This window comes from Boleophthalmus pectinirostris, unplaced genomic scaffold (assembly GCF_026225935.1).
Source record: "Boleophthalmus pectinirostris isolate CB_2022bp ecotype Guang Dong unplaced genomic scaffold, ASM2622593v1 HiC_scaffold_10, whole genome shotgun sequence".
In the NCBI taxonomy this organism is placed as follows: Eukaryota; Metazoa; Chordata; class Actinopteri; order Gobiiformes; family Gobiidae; genus Boleophthalmus; species Boleophthalmus pectinirostris.
In genome coordinates this window covers 31,855,032-31,876,153 of record NW_026570971.1, presented here as the reverse complement: position 1 = coordinate 31,876,153, position 21,122 = coordinate 31,855,032, and the positions used below count along the sequence as shown (strand labels likewise).

General features: G+C 42.4%; 1 protein-coding gene across 1 annotated transcript; it reads right to left on the bottom strand.

Annotated features, from left to right (window-relative positions):
- Positions 1–13,464: 13,464 nt before the first annotated feature.
- Positions 13,465–20,564, bottom strand: egln3 (egl-9 family hypoxia-inducible factor 3). The gene is made up of 5 exons (XM_020916955.2): positions 19,225–20,564; positions 18,737–18,856; positions 18,138–18,274; positions 15,400–15,473; positions 13,465–14,710 (listed from the first exon to the last, which is right to left on the bottom strand). The coding sequence occupies exons 1-5, from the start codon at positions 19,579–19,581 to the stop codon at positions 14,682–14,684; spliced, it is 717 nt and encodes a 238-aa protein (XP_020772614.1). The 5' UTR covers positions 19,582–20,564; the 3' UTR covers positions 13,465–14,681.
- Between the last annotated feature and the right edge of the window lie 558 nt (positions 20,565–21,122).

The window sequence follows — 21,122 nt, the reverse complement described above, 5'->3', positions numbered from 1 at the left end:
GTGTGCCGGACTGTGCCGGACTGTGCCGGACTGTGCCGTCTCTGCTGACCGCGCTACTGTGCCAAAACCAGCCCAGGACTCAGACAGGTGCGATAAGGAGAGGCAGGGGGCGCTATGGAGCAGAGTTTAAGACCAGAAAAATGCATTAAATCTGCAGTAGTTCAGTCTCCAGCTGAAGGGGTCACATTCTGTAACTTTTAAAGTACTTCTGGATTCTCCAACTTTGACCTTTTAATGTTCAAACTTCAAAATAAAAGGGCACATTCCTGACATGTATTTTTTTAGGTCAGGAAATTGCCTTTTACTTCAAGAAATCTTTAAAACAACATTTATGAAAAAATACAAAACAAAAAACAGACCTTTTGCTGGACAAGAACCATGTGGAAGCAGCTGTCCCAGACACTTGTGTTAAACTGATGCAGAATAATACAGTTAGTTGTGTAGATTTGATGTCTTCTTTTGGCCTCTCTGCTCCTCTCTCCCGGTTCTTATGGTTCTCGTGGCTCTGTTCGGGCTCTGCCTTGGTTCTGTCTCAGTCCTGTCTCAGGTCTCTGGGTCTGGGCTGGTTTCCACAAAAAAAGACTCTAAAAAATGAATGATATTTCTACACTTGGTGCAACCCGGAGTTCCGGTTCAGTTCCGGTTCAGATCCGGTTCAGATCCGGTCAGATCCGGTTCAGATCCAGTTCAGATCCGGTAATGGCGTTAGGACAGACGACGGATGTAAAACTCAAGCACTTTTTGGTCTGGAGTTTGGTGATTCGACTGTGAGCTTTTCTAACCTCTTCATAAACTAACACAAACTGCTTTTGCCTTCAGAGAATTCCCCGGACTCAGCGAGCGTGGGACATTTACATATTTTTGTTTTTGTGTCGCCATGGAGACACAGACATGCGTATATAATGTGGGACTTTCCCCTCTTGATGTGATCAAGGCTCGAAAAAAGACTTTTTTGAACCGGGAGGCAATGAAATCTTTACAAAAGGTTTTGGGACATTTGTGGAGGAAAGTGCAGAGGAATATGGCTATTACTATGAATATTTTTGTTTTGTTTTTTATAAAATATTGTAGCTTAGATTCAGAAATGAAGAAAATATAAAAAGCAATTCCAGCCGGTGGCGCTGTGATCTCGAATGTTAAATCTTCTTCCTGTTTCCGGAGATACACAGGTCCCTGAAGGAGCAGCGCTGAGAGGTCAGAGGTCAGAGGTCATACACACTATGTTTAAAAAGAGGGCAGATTAAAAACTATTACCATTTTTTTTATAACTGATAATATTTACTTGTGATTTTGTGCTAAAGCTAAAAAAACTTCTTCCAGTTGCCACAGAGTGAGCCTCTGGTAGCTCCGTTGGCAGAGCAGATGACTGTAGAGTCAAGAGCAGAAATCCTCAGGTCGCTGGTTCAAATCTGACTTGAAGGATCTTTAGATGGGCCCAGACAAGCCAAACGTTCAAATGCTAAAAAGCTTTGATGATGACCCACTGCAGACCCACATCTAGATAAAGTTAGTTAGTCCTACATTAGCTCTAAATACAGTAACAGATTTACACCTGAACTGTCCCCACCTGAGAAAAAGTTTAATCACAGAAGTTTGGAGTTAGATTCAAACTTTTTTTTTTTTTTTTTTTTTTACAGATTTTTAAAAACATGTTTTTCTGCTCCTCGTGTACGAGCTCAGTGCTGCTCCTTCAGCTCTCGCACCGAACATGACCTCTCCTCCATCTCTCCATCCCTCCCTCTCTTCTCTCATTCACTCTCCCCTTTTCTCTCCTCTCTCCCTCTGCTCTCTCTCCACCTCTCCTCTCTCATTCCTTCTCTTCTCTCCTTCCTCCTCACTCTCACCCCTTCGTGGGTGCTGGTGACCACCTCTCCTCCCTCTCTCCTTGATGTCCTTCTCTCTCCTCCTCTCTCCCCCCCTGTCTCCTCCCTCTCTCCCCCTCCCCCCTGTGGGCTCCTGGTGCTGGTGAGCGCCCGTGTACCCGGGTACCCGTTGGGTTGAGGCGGGTGATGCCAAAACACCCACAAACTTTTACTTTTTCATCAAAGATCGGCTCTGTCCCTTTGTCCGTTTGGTCCGATGTGATTGGACCATGAGCGGGAAATCTGCCCGGCAACAAAGAGCTGATTGGCCTACATGGTGTTTTTTATTGCTTTTTAAAAATGTTTTCTAACGTGTTAATTCTCAGTGAGACTGAGGCTAATTAGCTAGTGAAGCTAACTTGAACCTGAATGTTAAACTATGACCGACTCCTGTTGTTTTTACTTTTTACACTGTGAAAATACGACTTATTCTGTGATTGTCCCGCCTCCTTAGACGTGGTGGAAATGAACCGACCAATCAGACGCTTCCTAATAACGAACCGACCAATCAGACGCTTCCTAATAATGAACCAACCAATCAGATGCAATAGTATTTAGCTGTAAGTTTAAGCTGAAGTTTTTAAAATGTGATTTATACCACAGTGTCTCCTTTGGGACATAAGTGCTCAAAAGACAAATACTACCACAAATACTACAAAGTAATAGTACTAGTTGTAGTACCTGAGCCCAGAACCTTGTGAAACCAAGTTCTGGTAATCAAACCCAGAACCTTCTTGCTGTGAGGCAACACTAACCACTGCACCACCGTGCCACAGTTACAGACATTAGCACTGTCAGATTGAGGCTGGGATCAGACCAGTTAGCTCCTGGTTAGAGGGCGACAGCTCCGCGGCCTGAGCCTCACTGAGCTCTGTCGTTTTGGTCGGTTCAGTTCCACCGCTCCTTCTTCCTGAACCAAAACACCTCCACTTTATATTTTTACACAATGATCCGCTCTCTTCCATCTCCATCCCTCTCCTCCACTCCTCCTTCTCTCCATCCCTCTCTGTTTCTCTCATCCTCCCTCTCTCTCCATTCCACCTTTTCATACCTCCATCACCCTCTTCTTCCCTCTCTCTCTCTGTCCTCTTCCCTTCCTCTCCCACACCTCCATCACTCTATCCCTTCCCCCTCTTTACCCTTTCTCCCTCCATCTTTCAATCTCTCACCCCCCACCCCTCTCTCCCTCCTTCTCCCTCACCCCTCCCTCCATCTCTTCTGTGAAAAGACACATATCAGCTGAGATTGTAATAAGAACAATAATATAATGAATAACAGTTGCATTTTTCAATCAGATTTCTCTCAAACAATCAGCCGTGTTAAAAAAGCGTTTTTGGAGGACTCCACAGCGCCTCCTCTGTTCTGTGCTCGTCGTCTTTATAATCTTTGCCAAAAACGTTTCGTGTTGAAGCACTGTGAGCCGTTCCTTTGGTGGTTTTCGCTCGGCCTTTGCGTGTGTACAAAGCGTAGCGTGTTTCAGTCGTTTCGTGTCCGTCTCCAGCGCCCCCCTGTGGTTATATGCAGTATTTACCCAGCTCTGTAGTTTGTCCTTTGTCTCTCTGTGCTCTCTCTCTCTCCTGTGCGGGGCGATCGAGGAGGGGCGGGGTTAAAGGAGGAAAAGGGGCGGAGCAGCACTTTTAAAAATATTGAAATAAGATAAGGGTTTGATATCACTGAACCATAATTCACAAATTTTGATACATATGTTTTTGGTTTGGTTTATTTTTGACAAAGGTGGGATTTTTAAAGTTCTACTGTGTAACTTTTTTTTTTTTTTTGCTAAAAGTAGACTAAAACATTTTGGATGTTTAAATTGCATAGAAAAACATGTCCTTTCTATGAGCAGGCTTGCATCTCCACAAACCTGGCTCTTATTTGGCTCCTCCTCCTCGTTTCCATGGAAATATTGTTCCTTTGGCCATAATATTTCACACTATATTATAAAAAAATCATCTATCTCCATGGAGACTGTTCCGAAGTATAGATTTATCTTTATGTTTTCATGGAATCGTGAAGATGACAAGCCAGAGCCATGTCCCGAAAGTTACGCAGTGTTGCTTTAGAAAAGGTTTGTGTTATTGGCAGTTTTAACCATCAACACAGACACTTGGAATAAGATGCAGTCACATTTTTCATCCAGGTTTGAGCCCGGTTTAGTCCCATGTGAACTTAGTCCAGTCCTGGTCTAGTCCTGGTCTAGTCCTGGTCTAGTCCTGGTCTAGTCCTGGTTTAGTCCTGGTCCAGTCCTGGTCCAGTCTTGGTCTAGTCCTGGTCTAGTCCAGGTCCAGTCCTGGTCTAGTCCTTGTCTAGTCCTGATCCAGTCCTGGCCTAGTACTGATCCAGTCCTGGTCTAGTACTGATCCAGTCCTGATCCAGTTCTGATCCAGTCCTGATCCAGTCCTGGTCTAGTCCTGGTCTGATCCAGTCCTGGTCTAGTCCTGGTCTAGTCCTGGTCTAGTCCTGGTCTAGTCCTGGTTTAGTCCTGGTCTAGTCCTGGTCTAGTCCTGGTTTAGTCCTGGTCTAGTCCTGGTTTAGTCCTGGTCTAGTCCTAGTCTAGTCCTGGTTTAGTCCTGGTTTAGTCCTGGTTTAGTCTCTTAGTCTCTTTCTCCCACTGTGATCTTCTCGTTCTCATTTCTCTGCTACATTCTACTTTTTGTCACTCTTGAAAAAGAATCAGAGATAGTGTCAGGGAGTTGGTTTCCCATGATTCTTAGTAACAACGTGTCTGATTGGACAAAATAAAGTGATCCTGTCAGGAGCTGCTGCGTTACTTATTACCTGAGAAAATGTTGTAAAACAAATAGATGATATTTTACAGTCTCATTTTTTTCTTATGTAGCAGCTTTTGCCAAAAAGTGTAAAGAGACTTTATCTTGACTAGAATGAATCAAGAGTTGTTTCAAACCTAGAGTGACCAGAATTTCAAAATAAAAAACTGGGACATCCCTGTTTTTAGGTGATTGGTAATAATAAAATAGTGAAACGAGTGCATAATTAAGGAATATTGTTACGCACAGACCATTCATGACGAACATGTGAGTCACTATAGTCACGTTTTCTCTGTGTTTTGGTCCTTTTGAAGCAGCTTTTTTGTATTTTACCTACACAAATGACAATTTATGCCTCTCTTTACTATTGGATAGGTATTAAATTGGTCAAAAATATGGACATCTGGGACATTTCTTGTATAAAACTGGGACAAATCAGTGGTTTTGGATAAATCTGCTGGGACAGGGGACACAGGCTCAAAACTGGGACTGTCCCGGGTCAATAGGAACGTCTTGTCATCTTATTCAAACCCATAGACTGCATATAAATGGACAAAGCTTACCCTCTAGCCACCACATTCCAAACAGGAAGTGAGCATGGGCGAGCTTCCAGCTTTATCGACACTGGTTCTAATTCACTTTTTATTGAAAAACTGTCAAAAACTGTCAAACCAGCGGTGCGGGCGAGAAGAGGCGTTTCCATCAACAGCCTCACTCTGGATTGGCTCTTTAGTTGTTATGATACTACATCTCTGCTCCAAATTCATCCCTATAACTTTCTACGTCGATGAGCTTCATTTGACTGGAGCTGAACGCTGTGGGTGACGTCATGCTTATCTACTCCATTTCTTTATACAGTTTATGTTTCAAACCCTTCCACAATGTGAAGTCTGTAGCTCTCTTTTCCAAAGTGCTCTCCTCCGCTGTGCTCCCCCTCTCCCCTCCTCCCTCCCCTGCGTGTAGTGCCCGGGCAGGTTGTTGTGTCTGTGGGTGGCTTGTACAAAGCAGTTTTGCGTTTGTAGACTCCACCTCCGTCTGCGCCTTCGTCTGTGTAAAACTTTGGGTAAAAATTCCGTTTGTTGCTTTCGCTGTTGTGTCGTCCTAAAAAACCTCGTACACTCGCAGCTTCTCAGAGACTAAAAAATCACAGCCATCTTTGAACCGCTCCCGAGGCATTCTGGGATATGTAGTCTTCAGCTTCAATAATATTCTATGTAGACAAAAGACTTATGTAGCATTTTAGTGGAACTTTTATTCTGAAATTTGTGCCAAAAGCAAAGACGTCCCAGACTTCCTTTGGGCGCGGATGCATTGGGTGTATTTCATTGGTTCCCACCGACTCACGGGACAAAAGTAGGGATTAGAACACAATAGAAAATACTAGAATTATACTATTTCACAGCTGAAATTTTAAAGATTTTTAATGAAACTAAAAGAATAAAAAATATTTCGCACAATAAATCTATTTTTCTAGGTGTTTTGGAAATTGCATGTTTCGTCCGATGTTTGGTCCCTCGTTTGTTCGTTCAAATGATCTCAATGTGGAATCAGCGTCTTCTTGTGAAAAACCAGGGTCCGAATCTAGACATTTAGACTTTTATTTTGAAAAACTGTGAACAGGAAATGTTACCTTTACTTTGTTAAAATAGAGTTTTTCAGAGGGCTCAATAATCAGTCGTCTTCTCATGCAAACCAGGTGTCACGTTTTCGGACAGATCGGGGGAAACTCAGGTTTGATTTGCACATTTTTATATATTTTTAAATAAATCTTTGTTTATTTCAATGTAAGCCCTCTTCTTCGACCCATATAATGTGATCTCAAAGCAGAGACTCCACGGCGGCGTTTGTTTTTAACATGCTCTGGCGTTTGGAAATGTTTGATTGGTAAATATTTGTAGAAATGACATCTTAAAGAGCATTTCTACTTTGCCAAATCAGATGTTTCTGCTCGCACGAGTTCACACTTTACTTTATGGCATGGCTTCAGGATGGAAAAAACATGGTAACTGGGTAAAGCATTGTGCGGAAGTGTTAATGTAACGTAAAGTTTAAAAATACTAACTGTTCTGTGTGTATTCCCTCAGTCGTTTAGTCAGGGTCCAAAGCCAAAGGAAGTTGAATCACGTCCAAAAACAGATTTCAGTTTTATTTTGGTGAACTCTAACATTCAGTTTGAGTTTTGATGTTACATGATATAAAAACAAATGACATGTGTGGCCAGTTTCCATGGGTAACTTTTAATTCCTGTGATATCCATGGGTTTCAGAAAGATTTTTAAAAAAAAAAGAGGAGCTTTGCCAAACTGTTTTTGTGTCCTTAGGCAAAACATGACACCTACAGTTTAAAACAAAATATTATATCTTTTCAATAGGAAAAATGTGTGTTCCTGTCGCTCTCGGAGATCAGAACTTCGATGTCGGAATTTTCATCAAATGGTTTTCAGGCTCTGAAATGTTCTCCAAGTTTACACGTTTGAATTTGGAGATCGTTGGCCTTCCAGTGTCGTGTAAAAGTCTGAAATGTGAAAATCCAACGTCCGAGGGCAACTGGAACGCACCAAAAGTCCTCAAGCCCATGAACAGAGCTAGAGATGCACCGATACAATACTGGTATCAGTTATCGTCGTCGATATTGACAATTTGGATGGCTCGGGTATCGCTTCCAAGTTATCGGTTGAGTCGATATCCCATTTAGGTCTATGAATTGGTGCAATAAAACGATATACTGGACAATATAAGCCTAAAACACCTCCTAATATTTTTGTTGTTCTGTAGTTACATTAGATGATAAATAACAATTACAAAACACATTATATATATATTATTTTTTACCTTATGCCTTTGTGTTTAAAGGAAATAAATGAATGTTTTCAGCGATCTGGCATCGACTAATATCGAGTATTAGCAGAAACTTAAAGCCAAAGTGTCGACATTGGTATTGAAACGGAAAAAGCTGGATCAGTGAATCTCAAAAAACAACCGTGACATAGAAATCCGCCAAACTTTCAGAGATATAATAGTCAAAACAACCATAAAAAGTCAACAAAAGCCCCAGCTGGTAATTACATGTATCTCTATAGTGTCAGAAAACATTTGAATGAACCCTGAAGTTAGTATTTGGCGTCTTAAATCTCCATTGGATTAATCCCAAGCTTTATTACCGTGTTATTTCCATCCTGTTACCATGGTATTACTGCGTTATAAAGTAAAGAGCCACTTTCAAACTCAAAATGTCCGCCCTGTTTTCTCTGAGCTTTGAGCCGAGTGAGACGATAGAATCTTAGAACAAAAACAATCTGTGATCATGTTTAAAATCATTTTACATTTTAATTTTCATAAATCTTTGAGACTGTGATCCACGAAGACTCAGGAGTTTGTGGCTCCTTTTTCTACTTTTGCCAAATCTGTAGCTTAGAATCGAAATTTAAATATGGAATCATTTATTTTTAAGTCTTTTTTTCGTTATCTTGTGGTGGGAGTCTCGTTCTAAACCAGGAAATACACCCAGATGTAAAGCGTTTGTGTTTTTGTCGACCACATCGTGTTTCTGAAAATGACGAGAGAAACGTCGCCCATTTAACTGTGAAAAATGTGTGTTTTTAACTATTTCTTGTACAATTCTACAGATTCTTTTATGGATCGGGACAAAAGGAGTCCCTCTTATTATCAATGTAACAGTGTTATCAAATTCTAATGACAAACAAATGAAGATATTAAAAAAACAAAAACTATCTCTGTGTCTGATTGATTCTTACGGCTCATGTTTGTGTTTCATACAGATTCTATTCACGCTCACAAACCAGGAAGACGTTTGGAAACACGCGATGCCAACTTCCGATGGTTCTGTTCGTGGTAGTAAGTCTGACAAAATCTAGGAAAACTGAGAAAATGTCCCGGTTTTCTTCATCTCCATGTCATTGTAGCGTTCCGTTATGTTCGGCTCATCAATAATTCCAACCAGACCTCAGTTTTCATCACACAAAGAGATGAGGGGCCAAATTCCAGATGATTCTAAACAGCACGTACGTCTGCAGTCTGGTCGGAGTCTGGGTTTGATCACAGTCGGTCGGTGAGTCCAGAGTCGGGACGTACACCGGAAGTCATCACATGTTTCCAGACGTCTTCCTGGTTTGTGGCGTAAGCGTGAATAGAGTCTCTATATCTAGAGTTATATTAAGCTGAGCTCCAGGAGTGGGCGGGGCCTATTGTTGTAATCACATTGTGTACAGTGACTTTAAAAAACAAAAATCCACTGCACTGTTCTGCCACATGCTTTTACTGAACAACGGCCCAGACAAACCGAGAAAGACAGGTAGAAGTAGTAGCAGCAGTAGTAGCAGTAGTAGTAGTAGTAGTAGAAGTAGTAGCAGCAGCAGTAGTAGTAGTAGTAGTAGTAGTAGCAGTAGCAGTAGTAGTAGTAGTAGTAGTAGTAGTAGTAGTAGTAGTAGTAGTAACAGTAAATAGTAGTAATTGTTGGAGGTAGTAGTAATAGTTGTAGTAAGTAGTAGTTGTAGTAGTAGTAATAGTTGTAGTAGTAGTAATTAGTAGTCATAGTAGTAGTAGTTAGTATAGTAGTAGTAGTAGTAGTAGTAGTAGTAGTAGTAGTAATTAGTAGTAGTAGTAGTAGTAGTAGTAGTAGTAGTAGTAGTAGTAGTAGTAGTAGTAGTAGTAGTAAGTAGTAGTAGTAGTAGTAGTAGTAGTAGTAGTAGTAGTAGTAGTAGTAGTAGTAGTAGTAGTAATTAGTAGTAGTAGTAGTAGTAGTAGTAGTAGTAGTAGTAGTAGTAGTAGTAGTAGTAGTAGTAGTAGTAGTAGTAGTAGTAGTAGTAGTAGTAGTAGTAGTAGTAGTAGTAGTAGTAGTAGTAGTAGTAGTAGTAGTAGTAGTAGTAGTAGTAGTAGTAGTAGTTAGTAGTAGTAGTAGTAGTAGTAGTAGTAGTAGTAGTAGTTGTAGTAGTAGTAGTAGTAGTAGTAGTTAGTAGTAGTAGTAGTTAGTAGTAGTAGTAGTAGTAGTAGTAGTAGTAGTAGTAGTAGTAGTAGTAATTAGTAGTTAGTAGTAGTAGTAGTAGTAGTAGTAATTAGTAGTTGTAGTAGTAGTAGTAGTAGTAGTAGTAGTAATAGTAATAGCAAGAGTAGCAGCAGTAGCAGTAGTAGTAGTAGTAGTATTAGTAATAGTAACTGTAGTAGTAGTTAACCTGAAAAACTACCTCTTTGTGACATCACAAGGTGGAACAGAGCGTTTTGAGCTTCTGGAGATGTAAACAGACGAGATCAAAAGTTTCTCAAACATGTGAATGAAACAAAACACAAATGAAACACTGGAGACATGTTCAATACAAACACACGTCCTCCTCCTCCATCCTCCATCTCAACATTCATGTTCTGAAGACATTTTGACAGAGGAGGAGAAGACATGGACGATCACGGGACTCTCTCCTCCTCCTTCTCTTTCTCTCTTTCCTCTCTCTCTTCACTCCATCTGTCTCTCCTTCACTCTATCCCTGATCTTGCTCTCTCTCTTCACCTCCCTTCACTCTCCTTCTCGTGTCAGTCTCTCCTTTTCTACACTCTTCTTTTCTCACGCTATTCTCACCTTTCTCTCGTTTTAATCCCTCTTTCTTCATTGTCTCTACGTTCTCTCTTCCTTTCACTTCTCTTCTTTTCTCCTCTTTCTCTCTCCTCTTTCGTCCCCTCCCCTTTCTGTCTCTTCCCTCTCTTTCTCTCGTCATCCCCGATCCCTCCTCCTCTCTCTTCTCTTCTCCCGCTCGCCGCTTTCGTCCCCTCCCCTCATCCCTTCTCCTCCTCCCTCCGTTTCTCTCCTCACCCCACCCGTCCCCTCCTCCTCCTCCTCCTCCTCTTCCTCTCCTCTTTCTCTGTGATCTATCATTCATGGACACTCATTTAAAATCGTGTGAAATATTTAAAGTGGCGCCGGGTCGAGGAGTCTCTGACCTCGTCCAGATTATTACTGCACCTCCAGAAAGAGACGGATAATAAAAGAAAGTGCAATATCCCACTGAGTCAGATGCCCTCCCGTCCTCCTGTAGTCCTAAACCAGGACAAAAATAGGACTAAACCAGGACTAAACCAGGACTAAACCAGGACTTAAGGACTAAACAGACTAAACCAGGACTAAAACAGGACTAAACCAGGACTAAAACAGGACTAAAACAGGACTTAAGTAGGACTAAACCAGGACTAAACCAAGACTAAACCAGCACCAAACCAGGACTTAAGTAGGACTAAACCAGGACTAAACCAGAACTAAACCAAGACTAAACTAGGACTTAAGTAGGACTAAACCAAGACTAAACCAGAACTAAACCAAGACTAAACTAGGACTTAAGTAGGACTAAACCAGGACTAAACCAGAACTAAACCAAGACTAAACTAGGACTTAAGTAGGACTAAACCAGGACTAAACCAGAACTAAACCAAGACTAAACTAGGACTTAAGTAGGACTAAACCAAGACTAAACCAGGAATAAACCAGGACTTAAATTGGACTAAACTAAGACTAAACCAGGACCAATCCAGGACTTAAGTAGGACTTAACCAGGACTAAAGCAGGTCCTCCCATCCTCCCGTTTCCTTGGACTTGAGTTAGGCTTCTGTCACTAATTTTAGGACTTGAGGCTCGACTTAATAAAATGGACTAAGACTTGGGACTCGATGTGGCTTTGAAGCTCAGTGACTTGGGACCTGACTCGGACTTGAGCCTTGTGACTTGACAAGACTCGATGCTTCTCTTTCATAAACGGTGGCAGTAGCTCAGTTGGTAGAGCATTCGCCCACTGATCTGGAGGTTGGCGGTTCGACTCCAGCTCTTGACATAAACTGGTGTGATTCCAGCTTCCACAGATGAATGCTGTTGTTGTGTCCTTGGGCAAGACATTTAACCCACAGTGTCTGCGTACACTGGTGTGTGAATGGGTGAGTTGTTGTAAAGTGCTTTGAGTGACTTGAAGGTGGAAAAGCGCTATAGAAAAATGTCTCTCTCCATTTGTTACTCTGGATGGAACTGAAGTACTTTGGTGTGGTATCCTCAGTTGTACTACAGTAATGCAGTACAGTAAAACAGAGGGAAGTACATAGAACATGATCCTTCCATTTCAGTGCAGACTGTATGATAAAATAACTCTTGTTAAGCACTTTTCAATTATTCTGACTATAATGATTCACACTAAGATCTTGTCAAGACATTTAAAAATAAAAATAAATGCATTTCTACAACTCTTATATAAATACTCAAAGATAAATATACGTTTTTAAAAGTACAGTTTAGATAAAAATTCATATAAATTGCAAAAACCCAAGCGATTATATTTGGTGCTTTGGTTTAAAGACTTGAAACGACTTGAAGCTCAAAGCAGACGACTTGGACTTGACTTGGACTTATGGACTTATGAGACTCGACTTGGACCTGCCTGTATTTGACTTGAGGGACTTGACTTGGACTTATGGGCCAGTGACTCAAGAGTGTGTCCCTGTGTGTCAGATGCCCTCCCACACTCCTGTGTCTCTGTAGTGTTTGTCTGGGTTGGGGGCAGGTCAGATGTCTCTAGTTAATCAGTAGATGTCGTGGTGTGTCAGATGCCCTCCCAGATGTGCTGCTGTGGTTGAATAAATGCAGCGGGAGAATGGACTTTGTCTGATAGAAATGATCAATAAAAAAACATTTGTGGATTTGACTTTTGGAGATTTCTGATGAAAATACAGAGAATGAGAGAGGAACTCTCTTCTCCAGTCTGAGGAGGTCTCCATAACAGAACATTAAAGCCCTCACCTTCAGAACGTAATGATGTTTCACGGTTTCCATCTCCATTACCGAGACTCCAGACAGGTTTATAAGTGGAATAACAGCGCCATCTAGTGTGTCAAGTAATAAACGGCAGCTTCCAGAGGTGGGACCAAGTCGTTTTGCAAGTCTCAAGAAGTCTCAAGACTTTCACCTCAAGTCCGAGTCAAGTCCCACATCAAAAACAGGCAAATGCCGTCAAGTCTCGTAAGTCCATAAGTCCAAGTCAAGTCCAAGTCAAGTCCAAGTCAAGTCCAAGTCGCCTGCTTTTGCATCTGCAAGTCATTTCAAGTCTTTAAACCAAAGTACTTTTAAAAATGGTATATTTATATGTATATTTATACACACACACACACACACACACACACACATACATACATATATATACATACATATATATATACATATATATATATATATACACATATACATATATTATATATATATATATATATATATATATATATATGTATATATATATATATTATGAGTATTTATATAAGAGTTGTAGAATTGCTATTTTTTCCTTTTTAAATGTCTTGACAAGATCCTAGTGTGAATCATTAGTCAGAACAGAAAGAATTCAGATTTAAAAATGCTAAATAACAGTTATTTTGTCAGTCTGCATTGAAATGGAAGGATCGTGTTTTGTGTACTTCCCTCTGTTTTACTGTATTCTATATATTACTGTATATTACTGTGGTATATTTGAGGATACCACAGTCAGTTCTATCCAAAGTAAGAAATGGAGAGAGACATGTTCTAGTTTATTCCTGTAAAATTAAGCTCTGCCTGTGTCAACTGAGAAGAGGAAAGTATTTTCTAAAAACATATATTTTTAGGAGAAACATCGAGTCTTGTCAAGTCACAGGCCTCAAGTGCAAGTCAAGTCCAAGTCGAGTCTCGAGTCTTATTCTGTTTTATCAAGTAAAATCTCTAGTCCTAAAAATAGAGTCCAAGTTAATATTTGCAGAGTCCCACGTCTGGCATCTACAGAAGACACAGAGAGAATAAGAAGAACAGAGGACTCAGTGAGAACACCCTTTTCACAAATGTAAACAATAATTTATTACAAAAATCTGATTCCAGAACAGCTTTTGGTTAAATATATATTAAAAAAACATTCAAGAAAAGTGTATAATCAGATGTGCAGCAGTTACAGATTTCACAAAATGATTGGTAAACAAAGTTACACAAATAAACCCATAAATGTCTTAAAAAGGGGGTATTCTGCTAAATTTACTTATAAGGATTTTTTTGTTGTAGTTTTTAGATGTCTTTAATGCATGCTCGAGTATTTTAGTGATCTCCCCCAGGCCCTATTCAAACCCTCCTTATGGTTAGCTGTACAAGACTCCACCCACAAGCCGACATCACCCATGCTCCCACACGACAATTCTCCTTAAACGTACAAAAACCTGAAAACTTTGCACAACACTTGACAAACCTGATGTGATGTGCAGTAGTTTCATTAGCGGGATTCACTCTGACAGGCTCTATTCACGCTTCCGTCACAAAACCGGAAGACGTTTGGAAACACGTGGATGTTGACAACAGTAACTCTGACAAAAAAAATCTGGGAAACCTGAGAAAATGGGCCGGTTTTCTTCATCTACACGTCATTGTTTTCTTTCATTTTTTTCCTTTTAGTAATTTGTGTATTATAATTTGTCTCGTTTAATAAATAAAAAGACTTCCGTGCCTCATGAAAAGCTTTGTCAGGTTGTGAAGACGCTGCTGCTGATTCCAGTGTCGGGAACTCCACCGGAAGTCGTCATCCGCATTTCCAAACGTCTTCCTGTAAGCGTGAGTAGAGCCTATTGTGCTGTGATAGCGCTCTGAAGGGGGAGTGACTTAGCGTGGGGAGCAAAGGCACGGCTTGAGCGACTATAGGATTTTCAAAACAATAAAAGGTAACACGATGATCTAAATACGTTATGTGTTATAGTTCAAACCGCAAAGAAGTAAAGTACCCCCTCTTTATAAACCGTTTCTCTTTATACTCGGAGAATAGATTATAATGTTATCTGTGAAACTAATAAACTAATAAACTAATAGTGCAGTTTGTCTCATGAAACTGTCCTTCTCTGTTCTTCCGTTTAGGCTCCACGTAAGAAGGTGCGTCGTATCAGGTCCAGTAGCGCCCCCTGTGGTCACTGTGGTATAGCCCTCTTCACATGTAAACGCTTCACTCGTCACCTTTGACCTCCGACCCGGGCGGTGACGTCACCTCGGATGACCTCTGACCCGGGCGGTGATGTCACTCACTCAAATTACTGTTTTCTGAATCTGAAATAAAAGACGACACATTAGTCACTTGGACGGACTTTTAAAAGTACTTCTGTGTGTTTTGTGAGTTTTATAAAAATGTTGAGGAAGATTAAAACTTGACATAATCAACTAATGAACTACAGCAGGGAAAGTAGAAGTAGTAGTAGTAGGAGTATTAGCAGTAATATTAACAGTAGCAATAGTAGTATTAATAGTAATAGTATTAGTAGAAATATCAGTAGTTTTAGTAGTATTACTAGTACTAGTAGTAGTAGTAGTAGTAGTGGTAGTATTTGTAGTAGTAGTCGTAGTCGTCATAGTAGTCGTAGTAGTAGTATTAGTAGTCGTAGTCGTAGTATTAGTAGTCGTAGTAGTTGTAGTCGTAGTAGCAGTACAGTAGTAAAAGTAGCTGTAGTGGTAATGGTAATAGTAATAGTAGTAATAGTAGTAGTAATAGTAGAAGTAGCAGTATTAGTAGTAGTATTAGAAGTAGTAATAGTAGTAGTAGTAGAAATAGTAGTTGAAGTAGTAGTAGTAAGTCCAGTACAGTACAGTGGTAAGAGTAGTTGTAGTAGGAATAGTAATAGTAGTAGTAGTAACAGTAATAGCAGCAGTAGCAGTAGAAGTAGAAGTAGTAGGTTTGTACATGTACTATACACTCTATATAATATTTCTGTATTTGAGTGGATAATAGTTTTGTGTCGTACCACTTCGTTCTCTGCAGCGTCTCTTGGCCTCGGCTCGTTCCTCTGAGTCAAAATACCAAACAGTGATGGCGTATCTGAAACACAACCCAAATGTATTTATATTAATGTATAGAAATACTTCAACAGGATCAACAGGCTTTATATTTTAGGACATGTGTGGAGGTGACCCACTCACACAGACAATGACCCGCTCACACACAGAGAACGACCCGCTCACACAGACAATGACCCGCTCACACACAGCGAACGACCCGCTCACACACAGACAATGACCCACTCACACACAGAGAACGACCCGCTCACACACAGACAATGACCCACTCACACAGACAATGACCCACTCACACAGACAATGACCCACTCACACAAAGAGAATGACCCGCTCACACAGAGATGACCCGCTCACACATTAAGAATGACCCGCTCACACAGAGAATGACCCGCTCACACAGAGAATGACCCGCTCACACAGAGAGAACGACCCGCTCACACACAGACAATGACCCGCTCACACACAGAGAACGACCCGCTCACACACAGACAATGACCCACTCACACAGACAATGACACACAGACGACCCGCTCACACACAGAAGAATGACCCGCTCACACAGAGAATGACCCGCTCACACATTAAGAATGACCCGCTCACACAGAGAATGACCCGCTCACACAGAGAGAATGACCCGCTCACACAGAGAGAATGACCCGCTCACCAGAAATCACACACAGAGAACGACCCGCTCACACAGAGAGAATGACCCGCTCACACAGAGAATGACCCGCTCACACATTAAGAATGAGCTCACACAATGACCCGCTACACAAGAATGACCCGCTCACACAGAGAATGACCCGCTCACACAGAGAGATGATCACACACAGAGAAGACCCGCTCACACACAGAGAACGACCCGCTCACACAGAGAGAATGACCCGCTCACACACAGAGAACGACCCGCTCACACAGAGAAATGACCCGCTCACACACTGAGAATGACCCGCTCACACATTAAGAATGACCGCTCACACATTAAGGACCCGCTCACACATAAGAATGACCCGCTCACACAGAGAATGACCCGCTCACACACAGAGAACGACCCGCTCACACACAGAATGACCCACTCACACACAGAGAATGACCCGCTCACACAGAGAATGACCCGCTCACACAGAGAATGACCGCTCACACAGAGAATGACCCGCTCACACAGAGAATGACCCGCTCACACACACATCACACACAGAGACACCGCTCACACCGCTCACACAGACATCACAGACAGAATACCGCTCACACAGAGAGAATGACCCGCTCACACAACCCGCTCACACAGAGAATGACCCGCTCACACAGAGAATGACCCGCTCACACAGAGAGAATGACCCGCTCACACAGAGAGAACGACCCGCTCACACAGAGAGAATGACCCGCTCACACACAGAGAATGACCCGCTCACACACAGAGAATGACCCGCTCACACAGAGAATGACCCGCTCACACATTAGAGAATGACCCGCTCCGCTCACACAGAGAATGACCCGCTCACACAGAGAATGACCGCTCACACACAGAGAACGACCCGCTCACACACAGAGAACGACCCGCTCACACAGAGAATGACCCGCTCACACAGAGAATGACCCGCTCACACACAGAGAATGACCGCTCACACAGAATGACCCGCTCACACATTAAGAATGACCCGCTCACACATTAAGAATGACCCGCTCACACATTAAGAATGACCCGCTCACACAGAGAATGACCCGCTCACACAGAGAATGACCCGCTCACACACAGAGAATGACCCGCTCACACATTAAGAATGACCCACTCACACACAGAGAATGACCCGCTCACACACAGAGAATGACCCGCTCACACAGAGAATGACCCGCTCACACAGAGAATGACCCGCTCACACAGAGAGAATGACCCGCTCACACAGAGAATGACCCGCTCACACATTAAGAATGACCCACTCACACACAGAGAATGACCCGCTCACACAGAGAATGACCCGCTCACACAGAGAAATGACCCGCTCACACAGAGAATGACCCGCTCACACATTAAGAATGACCCACTCACACACAGAGAATGACCCGCTCACACAGAGAATGACCCGCTCACACAGAGAATGACCCGCTCACACAGAGAATGACCCGCTCACACAGAGAATGACCCGCTCACACAGAGAATGACCCGCTCACACAGAGAATGACCCGCTCACACAGAGAATGACCCGCTCACACAGAGAATGACCCGCTCACACATTGAGAATGACCCGCTCACACACAGAGAATGACCCGCTCACACATTAAGAATGACCCGCTCACACAGAGAATGACCCGCTCACACAGAGAATGCATCTTTTTCAATGTATTTTTCATTGAATAAAAGCCACAGAGGTAAGTGACTGTCACAGTAAAGGCTCTGTACTGTACAGTATAATTTATTCATTGTACTTCTTCATCACCTGACCCCTCCCTGCTCTGTGATTGGCTGTTACCTATGCTATCCATTTACCTGGGCTATACATTTACCTGTTCTGCACATGTACCTGTTCTGCACATGTACATGTACCTGTTCTGCACATGTACCTGTTCTGTACATGTACATGTACCTGTACATGTACATGTACCTGTTCTGCACATGTACATGTACCTGTTCTGCACATGTACATGTACCTGTTCTGCACATGTACATGTACCTGTTCTGCACATGTACCTGGTGGCGTAGGAGGGTCGGACTTCGTGAGGATTCCTTCGGTCAGACCAGAAAAGCAGCAGTCGGTCAAACAAAGGCTCGATGTCGCACACATAAGGTCTGTCCTCAGGATAGATCCTCAACAGCCCGCCGTGCTCCTGTTTAATACAAGAGGTCAGGGGTCAAATACACACAGAAGGTAAGAGGCCAGGGGTCAGGTACACAGAGAGGTCAGAGGTCATATTAAAACACAGTATGACCAGAGAACATGAGGTCATGTCTGTTTTCTACTGACTTTAGTCTTTCATAGGGTCTGTACAGTTTAGGAATAGGCTAAAGACAGAGCACATGGCCCCACAGACTCTGCACGTAAACCTGGCAAGCCACTTCTGTAGCCACAGCTGCCCTGGGGCAAACCGACAAAAGTGAGGCTGCCAATCTACATCATCGACCCCTCCCACCACATACCTCATGTCTCATACTAGGCAATGTGTTTGAGCTTAGTGTGTTGCCCAAGGACAGAAAGTCAGTTTACACTGAAACGAGCTGGGCCACTGTTCAAAAAACACTAGTAGCACTAATTAGTAGTAGTAGTAGTAGTAGTAGTACGTTACACTCACCGTTGCGTTCCAGTCCTTGTTGAGGTAGTAGATGCAGGTGAGGCAGCGTCCGTCACTGTTTGGATTGTCCACATGTTTCACATAACCAGCTCCTCCTCCTGGATAACACGCCACCATGGCCTAAAGACACACAAGAGGCTTAGACCAGGTCCAAACCAGGACTGAACACGTCGAAACCCCCGACTGAAGACTCAACTAAGAGTGAACTAAGAGTGAACCAGCTCCTTCTTTTTTTTTATTTTATTTTATTTTTTTTTATTTGAGACAGGGACAGCGCACAATTTTCGCATTAACCTTGACAGGAGAGATGCATTGTACATCAGGTTGTAGCATCAGTGCTAATTTCCACCTGTCGTCCCTGGACAGGTTCATTGATTCTCCGGGATAACACCCCATCATTGCTTAAAACATTGTTCAGTGTCTTGCCCCGTGACACAACAGCAGTACCTTTTTGAGTATGATTGTGTATTACATGATGCACATCTCACCTTAGAGCGATGGCTGATTGGTCGGTTGAGTTTCCGCGCGGCGCTGGTCACTAGTTTATCGATGACCACAAGCAGAGTGTTAATGGCGTCACATCCTCTCTCCGTCCCACACACCCACGTGATCCTGTCTCCTCTCACCGAGCTCCTCTTCACTCCCGGGGCTGCGCGCATCAGCTGGCCCCCCTTCAGAGCTCCAGACAGGTGCATCCTCCTCACCTGCTCAAGCACCGTCCCCCCTGTGACTTCACCCAACACGCCGTCCAACCAGCAGAAGCCCTGAGCCGAGAGGGCGGGGACAACGCGCTGGACCACGATCCGCTCGATGTCCATGTCGCCAACGGGCTCCGCTAACGGCATTTTAGTGTCAGTCACTGAGAGAGGAAGTGCCCTGTGGAGGGGAAGGGGCTTGCAGCGAAGTGGGATGGGCTTGCAGAGGGTCCTTTTAGTCCGGACCAGGTCTCTGCGTCCTCTGGGTTTGGACCGGGAATCCAAGATGGCTGACGTTGTGGCAGATTCAGAGAAGAAACTTGAACTACAGCTCAGTCCAGTCAGACACAACCAAAAGTGTCTGACAACAGTTTTTACTTTTCTTAATTTCTGCAGTTTGTAAAAATAATAATAATAAAAAAGTTACTTCCAACTACTTAAAAACTTTTAGTTGGTGTAACTTAATAAAACGTCAAAAACAAGAGAGTACAGAAGATATAGTTCTGTTACTCTTTGGGAAAAGTGCTAGTTACAAAATACTGTGTGTCTAGGTTCAAACTTGAAACTGAACCTAAAAAGTCAAGTCTAGTTTTTTTGTAAAAAGAAAAACAAAACAAAAAAACAAATATATATATATATAAATATTGGTAATTATATTAACTATTTTCTGGGTTAAACAAGTACAAATCTAAAATCGTTTACATTTGTTCATACATTTGGAATAAGACACTGCAGATTTACACCCCAAATTGTATCAACAATTGTGCAAAAGTTAGGTAAACTCAAACTCAAACTGTTCGTGCGCTAAAATTTGAATGTCTTTAAAAATCTGAAGTTTTAAACAAAGCTTCGGCTGCAGAAGTTACGTGTCCGTAGAGAGTGGCTCACAGTCACGTAGTCCACCTCAAGACCTGCGCTCGTGAAAAATCGGTTTGACGAAAAATATCATAACACGATCAATAAAGTCAAAGATAAATATGAAAAATACGATACATTCCTCGTGTTTGGTCCCAAATCGTGTCTAAATCTGCGGGACAAACGAAGAGTCGGTGAATTGAATCGGCGGGCGGGAGAGGCTGGCGTCCTCTGGTGCTACGTGCGTAAAGCCGAGTGAAGAGAAACGCACGCAGAGCCTGTTTGTATCGGAAACAAGAGTCTGTCAAAGAGCGAAGGGTGACGGAGGAAAGATCTGGTCTGCACCTTCAAAATAAAACCAGAAAAGAGTCAGTAGAGATGGAGAGTAAAACAAAGCAATAATACAAAGTGGATTTATGCAGTATATTCTGTGTAAACGTCCTGTATCACACAAAATAAACTCCTGTGAACTTTAAGCCACGTTACAATGATGTTACCTCAGAAGAAACATAACTGGAGCTGTGTTTCATTCAGACGTTTGTGTGATCCTGGTCCTGCATTATTAGTCTGTCTACATCTCTCGAGCTCAAAATGTTCTGTTCCACCTTGTGATGTCATGAAGGTCTAGCAGTAGTTTTCAAGTGAAAGTTAACAACGTTTTACCTTTAGTTGAGTTGATCGGCAATTCCAGTGCTAAAATCATCTAACTGAGTCTAGTGAAGATGCACGGAGTTTAAAAACAGAGTGGAGCACTTCCTCTATTACCACATGACATCACAAGGTGGAACAGAGTGTTCTGTGTGAGAGGAGAATTAAGCCTAAATCTGCAGGGTTTG